Here is a 12,263-nt window from a genome sequence, read left to right as displayed (position 1 = left end):
CTGCCGACTAAAAATTGAGTTTGCGTCTCTTTCGCGCAAGATATAGATTCACCTTCCTTGTCGTGAGGCCACCGTTCGATCGCGCAATAGACGCTTCGAGATCTGTGCTGGCGGATGAATGGAGGAGTTCGAGTGCCTGCCATCTCCGCGAGGCGCCCTGCAGCGGCCGATATCGCGAACGAAGATCGATCATTCCTTCGCGCCAAAGATGCAACCCGAACCCTTAAAGCCTGCAAATTACTAGGGGTATTTCAGGAAAGTTGCATTTTCCGATTGGAAGAGACCCGAACCCGATCATTCTTTGTTATCATCCTTTCCCTTCGCCTCCCTCGCCTCACCACACTTCTTGTTGTAGATGGCGAAGCGACCGGACGCATTCCCTCCTCCCCTCCTCCTTCTCTCTCTTCTCCTCCTCCTCCTCGCCGGTCGGGGTGCCCACGGCCGCCTGATCTCGACCTCGGCGGCGGCGGCGGCGGACGAGGAGGAGCATCTGATCTCCGATGGAGTCACCCGCGACGGCGCAACCCGGTCGGACCCTGTTCTCCTTCTCCGGCGGAGCGCGGGATACTCGAGGCTCTTTTCCGCGGAGGAGTGCGAGCAGACGTACGGCTTCCTCCCGTGCACCACGACGGTGGTCGGAAACTTGTTTCTCGCGGTGGCGTACGGGTTCTTGATGTTTAAGGGCGCGACCTATCTCTCCACGGGGAGCGAGCTGCTGCTCGAGATCCTGGGTCCTGGCATCGTTGGCGGTCTCTTCCTCCCCATCCTCGGCGCCCTCCCCGATGCCATGCTCATTCTCGGTAGATTGATTCTGATCTCTGTTCGCTTCTCGGCTTTCTTTTCTGCAGCTTTTTATGGCCGTTGTTTTCTCTTTTTTGTTTTTTTTTAATTATTTTTTTCTGATTTCGGTGAGTTTTCCTTCTTTGTTAATTGGAATTTGGAATGGATTTGTCTGTCTTACCATGTTTCGTGCCGTCGCTCTGACGGAACCACGTTTGGTGTTTCAATGCCTCGATTGGGGGTAGGCGGGTTGTTAGGGAAGACTGAGAACGACGAAAAGGGCCGTTGGGCTATGGATCTTGGGGCCAATCATATTGATGTAGGAATTAATATCTGAGTCAGGATATTGGATCTGAAGCAGAACCAATCATCAAGAAGTAGGAAGCTAGTGGCACCTTTGTTTGTGATTACAAAATCGAAGATGAATAGAATCACGGAGACTGTAAGCTCGTCAGAGTATAACTTACTAGATGTCACTCAGAGGTGGAAGTTTTCTTTGTTAGAACATATGCAGTGCGGAAACATATACAATTAGTGAGGAATAATTTGTGTTAATTCTGGATTTCAAGTTTCTGATTCTGTTTTGGTCTTTTTAGCCTTCAAAGCTCAATGTGCTCGAGAAATGTATTTCAAGCAAAAGTGGGCTTAGAGTTTTCCCATCTAATTTTTAGAGGTTCCTTCTGTAAAGATTTTGGATCCTCGCTTTAATTTCTTGGAAATTGGTAGGCTAACCTGTTTTGGTTCTTATATAGCTTTTCACTTGTCTCTTCAAAAGGGGTTTGTCTTGAAAATTCTTATGCTTTGCAAAAAAGTTGCCAGGGATTTTGTGCATAGCACAATCTAAGGATCGCGAGACACGAGACAGATGTCTATGGTGTTTGCTTCGTTTAGCACCTCATAACTGTATCTAGTGAGCAATTATATATTACATCTCCAACTCAATCAGTTCCTTGATCATAGAGGAAAGTGGATTCTCTGAACTAGATTCGTTACTTCTTTTCCTATGTGTGATATCACTTGTCGCATCAATTTTAAGATTTAAGAGATTTGAGAGCTCTATAAAAAATGATGGATTATTGAAAATAACTTTCAAAAGTAGAGCATAATTTGTGTGTAAGCCTCAACATTGTGAAGACCATCGGCTACTTCATAGTTCGTCTCAATTTGTTGTTTGAGCCATTATGTGAATGAACATCTTATTTCTCATCTTTTGTGTTTATGGTTTCTACAAATCTGATGCACTTGCTGTTTGTAAAAATTCCTCTCATTCTTCTCTGGTGCTTTTGGTGCTGCACTCTCTGTTTTTAAGAATTTCGCTAATTCTTCTCTGGTGCTTTTAGTGCGTTTACTAAATGGTGAGCTCTTTCTCAATACACTCCACATCTAGTGGTCATTCTTGTGAGATGGCTTTCATGATTATAGAGAAGCAGATTCATTAGTAACATTTCTCCAGTACTGTCATTGCTAAGGGCCAGATATATGAAAATGACTTGTAAACAATCACAAAGGCCTGCATTGACATCACACACCATATATTGGATTAACTGTCAAAATTTCTTTTAATTTTTTTAATATGTATATATTAATGATATATTAATGATAATATCAAATTGTAAATTATAATTATAAAAAGTCTAATTATTTCTTAGAGTAAAGCACTTGTAGCAATTACCGTGAGCAGATTGATCCTAAGAAAAGAACAAGGATAATGATTCCATGCAAATTAGAACGAGACATGCTTCTGGTTTCATTCAGAAAAGGAAGAGTTAGGCGAAAATGAAGAAGAAGAATGAAAACAATATTGATGGTTCCAGTATCATTTCAAATCACACTGTAAAAAGGAATGGGAGGTCAAAGGAAGGATCTATGAACTCTTGTAATTGTTCATATGATCTATGTGATTTGAATGAAGCATGATATTGCCTGAATTCCTTGCTAATGCTGCTACTCCGGCTGCTCAGACCACTGTTTGGTGTTAAAATTTTCCTCCAGAGTTGATCTATTCTTGTAATGCTAATGCAGCTGGAAGAACATTTCATCATTTTTCTTAGGGGCTTGCCCCCTGCTTATACCCCAAAAAGGAAAGGAAGAAAGAAAAATGAAACATGATCGTTAACACTGTAGTAGTTCTAGTCATGTTTCCTGCACTGCCCTGATGAGACTGATAAAGTGTATGATTGTCATTGATAAAGAGCGTGGATGTCAAATTTTGAAGACGGGTAGACAAATATCCCGTACATGCAACTTGGTGCTGTGTTAATTGCGCCGAGGTCATGTTGTGGGAAATGGATGTTTAACTTGCTTGCACAGTCATGTCAGATTGATGAACTTATTATGGACAGAGAGGAACAACTAGAATTGGATATCAAAGATCTGCATTAGTGTGCTGTAGTGAGATGTTTTTCATGTCTATTTACACCTTACATAGTATTCATGTGTTTTCATGTCAGATATTTTTGGAATGGGGAGAATTACTAGCGAACCTCAATTACCCATAAGCCAACAAGATTATTGTTAGCATGTGTAACATGTGCCCTGTTCAATAGATCATCATTTAACACTGAACATCCATACACAAGATTAGATCATGACAAGAAATCAGAACACATGCCTAAAAGTGTTTAGGCACCTAGGCTGCATGAACGGTTATTAAGCTTATCAATCAAATGCATGGCTCATGCGGAATGGACAGAAGACATTTGGATTTTTTTTTTGGACAAGTGTGTTGGCGATTAAAAGTTTTCTTTCCTCCATTAACATGATCATATGGTGATACATCAGAGAATATAGGAAGGTAACCAGTGCTTGATAATGAACTTAACTTGCTGTATTACTGTTCAATTAAATTGCCTATCTGGAAGATAGATAACTCAGTGCTCTTTCAAATCTCAAATATTTGATATGATATGTAGCCAATCCAGATATATTAGAAAGTATGTGGATATGTTAGCTGCATCTAATCTATTGTGTCCATAATCCTTTACAGTATCTGGACTTTCTGGGAGTAAAGAGACTGCCCAAAATCAGGTCTTGATTGGGATGGGATTGCTTGCTGGATCAACTGTCATGCTTCTAACATTACTTTGGGGTTCTTGTGTTGTTGTTGGCAAATGTGACCTTTCAGAGAATTCAACTTCAATAGATTTGCAAGATACAAAAGGTTTTAGTCTATTCGGTATGTTTCGCCTCTATTTATTTGAAAACATGCTTTTCTTTGGTTATCAAGGAATAGCTTCTGATCTTGATATTTTTCAGCATAGATGCTAATATGTCACATTATTTAGTTTTCTCCTCAATACTGTAATATGTCAAAAAATTGTGATTAATTGAATATGATCTAATTTGAACATTGATTTATGTTAGATTGGGTCTTTTTTTTTTATATCAGATCTGGATTCATTATTTCATGCTAACTCTATCAGGTTTGAGTTTGGGTCGTCTCCAACTAATTCTAACCTGTTTACTCTCCTGTAAAGAAGCATCAAGCAACAGAATAGAGCTCTGTATACTCAAGAACAATAACTTCATGCCACTGCCTAGGTGGACCTCAGCTAGCAAGAACAATAACTTCATGCCACTGCCTAGGTGGACCTATGTCCACCAAGAGTTTTTGTTCCATAAGAGTTTTTGCCATGTATCAGACAGTACTCAGGCATTATTAATGAAAATTTTGGAATTACATGCATAGTTAATCTCATGCATTATGTTCATAAAGCTGCAGATATTATTGCCATGCATTGACCTTGGTGTTGGAAAGAAGCAGTTGCATTCTGTGAATTGATGTAGTTACATTCGAACAAAGTCACATAGATGAAATAATAATCTTAGGAAATGAGTATCGTACTCATGGCTGCATCATCGGTATCGTCTGAGCACGGTGGAATGGTTAGCTCCCTTGTTGATGGGCAAAAGATGCTTGCACTGGCACATTATTGTGTTTCATACATGGTCTGCCATGCCGATCGGTACGGGCCAGTACGTACCGGTACCGGACAGAACCAGTACGGTACTGCTATTTTTTTCGGTTCCGACTATTCGCAACCCGTACCGGTCGGTACCGGCCGGTACCGACCGGCTCGTACCGACCTCAAATTTTTTTTTGGCTTTTGGCCCGAGACAGCCGAACCGGTACAATACCGGTTCGGTTCGGTATGGTACCGGTACCATACCGGTACCCGTGCCTACCGGTACGTCGGTATGGTCGTTACAGCGGACCTTGGTTTCCTATCCTATCAAGTTTATATATATCCGATATGGCTTGTTGGTTATGGTACATGATATCTTACTACATATGGATGTGACATGGTTATTTTCTAAGAAGGAAATTAGAGGTTGCTTGGGACCCATATGGGCAAGCTCTAAATAAGAGTTAGGATGATTTCCTTTTCAATGAAATAAGATAATCGAAAAATATATGGTGAAAAAAACTTGTTGTCTAAAACTGCTGGACAAACATCAGTGAATTTTGTTCCTGGAAATGAATACTAAACACTGTCCTCAATGATTCTGTGCACTCCTTTTCAAAATTCATCATTTGTTTGTTCCTTGGTAGGTTTGTTCTTTTGAATTGATTCTATTCCATTTTCTCATGAACTTATATTTATTAATGATCTATCTTATGGGAGTTACATGTAGGTGATCATTATATAAGTAACTTTGCATATTTAATTTTCAAGGGTGTAGCGTTTTATCAATTCTGTGCACTAAAACCGTGGATTTCAAACTCTTCACAGGGTCTGGCATTTCAACTGATCTACAAACTAGCTATGCTGCAAGGATAATGGCCATATCTATTGTTCCATTTATTATTGTTCAACTACCAAAAATTTTCAAGTTTCCTTCAGGACAGCGCTTAGCAGTCTTGTTTGCTCTCATTGCTTCGGCTGCACTTGTGCTTTCCTATTGCTTGTATCAGGTACTGCATTTGTCTCATGTTTACTGTAAACCTCGATGGCTTATTCATCATCCACTATCTTTGTGCGTTTATTGACCATTTAAACAGTGTGGTTGTTACTTTGTAGTAGACATGATGTTAATAAGATTCCTTGTTAAATGTATTTTTCTTGATTGCCTATACTAGGAAGTTTTGATTCTTATTTCCATGCCATTAACTTAAGATATTGTTCGTTGACATGGTCAACAAATCAGATATCCTGCAAGGATTGTGGCTATACTGCTATTCCAATTATTTTTACACTTACTGGAGTTTTTAAATTTCTTTCAGGACAGTATGTGGCAGTTTTGCTCTTTCTTATTGTTTGTTGCACATTTACTTTCTGATTGCCTGTATCATCTGCTCAATTTATCACATGTAACCATGAACCTTATCATCTTATTCATCACTTGCTATCAGTATGCATTAACCAAGGTTTTAACTACAAAGTTTGGTTAGCTGTATGAACATGCTGCTATTATGTTATCCTATATAATTTTTTCAGTTGCATTTCTCTTTTGAAAGATTATGTTCTCTTGCAGAGCTAAATATGATCCTCTTAAGAGAGGTTCTGCCAACAAGCGTTTAGTAAAGAATAAACATTGATCAGGAATAACCCAAGATAAGAATCTTTACTCGGTTAAATTGCTGGATTGGTTAAATTTATGCCGTTGCCATTCCAAAGGATGTTTGTTTTATTCAAATAGGCATCTCAGCACATTAACACACCAAGTTGAACATGCAAATTAGCCTACTCTAAGAAAGATATTAAACAAACATAAGGATCAGAAAAGAGCTATATCCCTCAAGTTGTATCAAGTACGTCCTTCCTCCTAAATTTGAATTTTTGCGATCCAATATAACAAATATTCTCCACTGCATATCGTGTATCTAATATTCCTTTGCCTATGTCATTATGATAGTGCAAGATACAGAAAGCAAGTGTACTGTATTGAAAAGGCCATATCCTCGTTCTTTTTCCTCATGTGTTTTTATATATGTTGGACCAGATCTTTCAGCCATGGATTCAAAGGAGAAGACTAGCGTATGCAAAGCATAAACATGTAATATCAGGAATTCTGAGACATGCTCAGATGCAATCCCTTGGACGGCTTCTTGATGATAATGGAAATCCTGATGGGGATGTTATAAGAAAGTTAGTTTTTGTCATGCATTTTATCTATTTTCATAATTTGTAATCTGTTATTTATCCCCACCATTATGTTTCATTGCAGGTTGTTTCACAGATTAGATTTGAATTCAGATGGGATAATATCATCTAAGGAGTTAAGAGCACTTATCATAGGAATCCAGTTTGAAGAAATAGACTTGGATAGGGATGATGCTGTAGAAAAAGTAATGCTAGAATTCGATACATCTCATAATGCTTTTATTGAGGAAGATGAGTTTGTTGAAGGAATCAAAAAATGGATTAATGAGGCAAAACGTACCATTGTAACAACTTCTGGTGCTTACTCACAAAGATTCTTGCATGACTTTCATATGGTAAGCTGCTCCATAATATATGTCCAAGAAAGCATTATATGATGACTCACAAAACTTGCAAGTATAACCTGTACTTCAATGCCTACAATTTTGCAGAAAACGAAGGAAGAACATAACATGTTAATTGATAAAAGTGATGAGGCGGTAGAAAGTATCGATAATCCTACTTGGACATGCTTGAAGGCTGTCTTACTTTTGCTGCTGGGAACTGTTATTGCAGCTGTATTTGCTGATCCTCTTGTAGATGCTGTTGACAATTTTTCACTTGCTACAAACATACCTTCTTTCTTTATCTCTTTCATTGCAATGCCTTTGGCTACTAACTCCAGCGAGGCTGTCTCAGCAATTATTTTTGCCAGTCGAAAGAAGCAAAGAACTTCGTCACTGACATTCTCCGAGGTTTGTTCTTAATCACCTAAATCATTATGATTTTTCAGTTAAACATGTTAAGATTTCATTCCTGTAACCTATGTAGATGACTATCTCAGAATGCCTTCTATATTGAATATTACCATACTCTAACAGATTTTCATCAATTATCATCTGAGCTTCTCCTTCAGCATGTATTGCTTCATGCATTCTGTTCTTTTGGACAATTTCAGATTCCCTTAGTGATTGTAATATTAGTATCTAGAATCACAAATATCTTCTTCCCCATCTACTTCATCATCCAGGCTATGTGAGAAGATAAACTTCCATTGTCGGCAGCAAATTTTTACTGTTGACAAGGGTCGGCCTTGGACGGAATGGTAAGGTTGCTTCATTGTGACCTAGGTGTCATAGGTTGGAAATATGAAAACAGCCCCCCGGCATGCAGGGTTTAAGTTGCGTGCATCTGACCCTCCCCAGACTATGCAGTGCTGAGAGTCTCATGCACTGGGATGCCTTTTTTTTGTCTTTATTGGTGATTTCCCAGCTGGTCCAGACCACATAGTAGATACAATTCAGCTGCAAATAATAATAAATAAATAAATGTGTACACTCATTGATCATTGAAATTCAGTATTGAGTTGTGTTGAAATTACTTGCTTTTAACTGCTGCAGATATATGGTGGAGTGACCATGAACAACACGCTCTGCTTGGCTGTGTTCTTGGCCCTTGTTTATCTGAGACACTTGACTTGGGACTTCTCTGCTGAAGTGCTGGTTATTCTTGTTGTTTGCATAGTGATGGGACTGTTCACCAGCTTCCGCACCAAATTCCCACTCTGGACATGCTTCATCGCATACCTGTTATACCCATTGTCTCTGGTGATCGTCTATATTCTTGACTTTGTTTTTGGCTGGTCATAGACTCCTGGTACTAGTAGAGGGAATGTAAAGGTATTGATGGAGTAGTGCTAGCCCAAAACTTTTCTCTGTTTAAGTGGTTTATTGTCGCTGGAATGCTTAGTGTGCTGCTTTACAATGTTATCTGCTTATGCCTTTCGAGTTCTATATTGTTGCGGTAATCTCTGTATGGGCACTTGGGCTTGCATAAATGTTATGTGAACGGCTTGTTGACGTTCTATTCAGATAGTTCACAATTGAGTTATTTATATTAGTCCTCACTAGTTGAGGAGTATCTTGCATCTTATGAATGGACGCGTGCTTGTCAAGTTTGACTTGGACGAGCTTGTAGCAAATATCTTAGCGTCTGGTGCTTGTAAGCCCTTGTTTCAAATTGGCTGTTTCACCGGAACCTGGTTTATTTTAAAAACGGATGTTTAGACTTGAAGAACACTAAAAAGCGTGGGCATCACCAATTTGGAGACAATTACGTCTTCAAAAGTACTGATCTAGTCCTAATTCATGTTTAGCATGAAAGATGAAACTGCTAGTGCCCGGTGAAATCAAGTGTCTCGTGTCCTGTCCCACACGGACCAGCTTCTATGGGCTCAGCTGATTTAAGTAAAATCGCGTTCAATTTTGCATGGTGCCACACTGCTTAAAACCGTGACCTCAATTAAATTGAACATGTAAGGTATTGGCCCAAGTCTGGCAGCTTTGTTTAGAGATCAACTGGGGCTAGTTCTCTCCCAGTACAGGTTCTAACTATAGGTTGGATCAGTTTGAGTAATACAGGATTCCCCCTAATCTTATGTTGGTAACTGTTTGCAAGTTACGTTCAACGCCATGGACTTAGCATTCAGAAACCCAAGTTACTGCAACCTCTAGTAGCTAAAGAAGCAACTAAATGGGCTTCAAGGAGAAACAGAAAAATCATTCACTTGCCAATCTGCCTATTGCTTTTCCTTTAAATGGTGGATGACAAAAACTTCATGAAACCTCCGAGTCTCTTACGAAAAATTAATGTTGTGTATGCACATTGACTTATATGAACAAAAATCATATAGAGCGAGCACCATAGAATATCGTGGTAGGGTAGGACTTTTATTTTGCCAAGTTTTCTCTAGCATCCATTTTAAAGAGAAAACCTAAAAATCAAATAAGAATAGAAAATCCTCCTACTAATGATTCTGTTAATCCCATAACTTTAAAAAATTTTAAAAAAAGGAAACTACATCCACCAAAAGAGATTGTCCACAAAGAGAGACCGTCTGTAATTTTTTTTCTTCCTTATCCAGCCTCTTCATCTATCCTTTTCTTTATCAAGTCGTCTATCCCATCCTTGAGGTCTTTATTCTCCTTTCTAGTTTCTTTCTCCTCCAAATTCATTTTGCACCTAATAGTTTGTAAAATTTAAGAAATGATATATATATATATATATATATATATATATATATATAATTTCTTATGTTAGACAAAGCTAAGAAACTATGTATTGGTACTAATGAGTCATGAGCATTATATTCTGAAAATTATGTATTAATTTAGCTAGAGGTGTGTATTAGCTTACGAAATGATTAATTTGCTTGGTATGTATCACCTGACCATATAGTGTGTACTGATAAAAAACATATTCTAGAAAACTATGTATCGATATATCTAAAGTGTATATCGAATCACTACTAGATGTGTATCAAATAAGCTTGCAGTATGTATCAGAAAGTCGATGAGTATGCATCATTGGCTGTGTGATGTGTACTAGCGAATATGATGTTTTAGAAATTGTGTAGCAATTTGCATGGCGGTATGTATTCGGTTATTAGATGACTAATTTGCTGAGTATATGTCATGTAATCGTGTACCATGTACTGCAAACACTATATTATTGAAACTATGTATCGATTTACCTAAATGTATGTACTGATTTGTTAAATAACTAATTTGTTTGGTGTGTATTATTTGGCCATATAATATATATCGTAATTTTTTTATTTTATTTTTTAATCATGGAGCCGATGACTCCATTAGTAGAAAGTCCATAGTTAGTAAAAAAAATGGGTACTAAAAAAAAATAAGACAAAATAGAAAGACCATTTTGATATTTATTTTTCTGCCCGACATGATTTTTGTTGTGACTTACATATCTCGTATGGTGGAGCAGTAACTTCCAACAGCCATGTGCAAATGTTCATTTTCTTGGTACGACGTCTGTCAGATTCAACCTCTCGTAAACCAAGGAAAGCTAATAAAATTATCTCATGGATTGCAACTCAATCTTCATTCCCGCAATAGCAAGAGAAGTAATAAAACACGTTCATCTGTCCTGAATCTTAGTGGTATGGCTTCAAAAAAAATTTGAAGAACAAGCGTAGCAGAAACTGGAAAATCATTTGAGATGAACCATCACTTTGCACCTCAGTCCCAACAAACCCAATCCACATGTCGCGCGCTCTCTCTCTCTAGACACATTTATACTTCAAACAAATCCCTCTCACCGAACGCCTTCCCTTGGCAGGACTTCTACAGCTTCAAGCTGAGATCAACACCATCCAATGCTTCCCTTCTCTGTTCATTTAAAGTTTTCTCACAGCCGTTCGGTCCCATCGGCAAAAAGCTATAGAAAGGCGGTGGTCGTGATGAAGAGACGGCATCACTCGTGCCTCCCTATATCAAACCTCGACATCAAGTTCGGTTCAGCCGAATCATCAACGAAAGAAGAATGTTAAGACATGACCTCACCTGACAAGGTACGGAGCTGAATTCAGGATAATCTACGCTACAGGACGGTCGGGTGAGCGGAGGCTGCTTAGGTTTTGGGGTGGATGGCGCCGATGGAGGGCCTAGGCTGCGGAAGCCGCCGTCGATGCCGCCATTTTCTTCATCGCTACTATCAAGATCGACAGGCCTTTTCCAATCAACACTGCAGTTTAGTGCATTGAATCGTAGCAACCGAAGCCAGACAAACGATGAAATATAGCAAGCAACAAGCGGCATAGATACCTGAAATATGTTCTTTTGGGTTCCGATTTTATGAAGTCGGGCATCGATTCATTTGGTTTTAGATACGAGCTCGAGAATGAAGTTAGTTTGCAGGGGAAGGGCGTCTGACCAGGCATGCCCTCGAGATGAAAGGGCCATGGCCGCTTCATGCCCACCGCCTATACCAGATTCTAACCAGATCTATGATTAGCAAAAGGATTTGAAACAAAATCTTTTGAATTTACGAACACATCCATTTCCTTCTGTGTATATGCATGCTTTTAGAAACCTTTTTTTGAGTGGAAGGGAGGCAACAGGAGCCACCCAAGCTGCAATCAAATGGGAAACTAATTAACAATGAGCAGAAGAACAATTTCGTACATACCCTCTCCTCTTCTGGCCAGGAAGAAGACACGGTGTAGCTACTGGTATAACTTTGGTTTGAAGGGGGCTCCATCTGAAGACTGACTCCAGATGATGAAGGCGGCAATACCTTGTTCGCCTGCTCAACCACACAAGGCTCGGTTATATATTCACCACCAATGAATACAAACACAAAGTTGAAACTAGTTCATTTCTTCTCACCACTGAAGTAGGGGACAGCTCCTGTCGCTGCCTCGACTGTTGAAGGCCAGAAGGCGGCCAACCAGGGATTGAAGTATCACCGTTCGGAGGGGTACGAAAACCGAAACTTGTAGCCGGCGCCTCTGCATTGATAGGACTCGGCTCCAATGAGTTCCACAGCAGGGACAAGAAACCGTGCCCGGCATTCCCCGAACCAACCACCGGATTTTCC

At 39.4% G+C, this 12,263-nt stretch overlaps 1 protein-coding gene across 1 annotated transcript; it reads left to right on the top strand.

Moving 5' to 3' along the window:
- Positions 1–236: 236 nt before the first annotated feature.
- Positions 237–8,762, top strand: LOC103703017 (sodium/calcium exchanger NCL1). Its single transcript, XM_039129177.1, has 8 exons — positions 237–255; positions 356–800; positions 3,767–3,955; positions 5,514–5,695; positions 6,724–6,869; positions 6,949–7,219; positions 7,316–7,618; positions 8,264–8,762. Exons 2-8 carry the CDS (start codon positions 356–358, stop codon positions 8,510–8,512), a joined length of 1,785 nt encoding a protein of 594 aa, XP_038985105.1. The 5' UTR covers positions 237–255; the 3' UTR covers positions 8,513–8,762.
- The last annotated feature ends 3,501 nt before the right edge of the window (positions 8,763–12,263 follow it).

Source organism: Phoenix dactylifera, chromosome 8 (assembly GCF_009389715.1).
Source record: "Phoenix dactylifera cultivar Barhee BC4 chromosome 8, palm_55x_up_171113_PBpolish2nd_filt_p, whole genome shotgun sequence".
Taxonomy (NCBI): domain Eukaryota; kingdom Viridiplantae; phylum Streptophyta; class Magnoliopsida; order Arecales; family Arecaceae; genus Phoenix; species Phoenix dactylifera.
The sequence above is the reverse complement of the archived record's forward strand: the minus strand, read 5'-3'. Positions and strand labels throughout refer to the sequence as shown.

What these genes read in the sequence shown, in the direction of transcription:
- LOC103703017 (XM_039129177.1), top strand. Translation starts at nt 356, where the DNA reads ATGGCGAAGCGACCGGACGCATTCCCTCCTCCCCTCCTCCTTCTCTCT. An exon ending in CGATGCCATGCTCATTCTCG is followed by an intron (nt 801 to 3,766) that starts GTAGATTGATTC and finishes AATCCTTTACAG; the next exon opens with TATCTGGACTTTCTGGGAGT. An exon ending in GATGGGGATGTTATAAGAAA is followed by an intron (nt 6,870 to 6,948) that starts GTTAGTTTTTGT and finishes GTTTCATTGCAG; the next exon opens with GTTGTTTCACAGATTAGATT.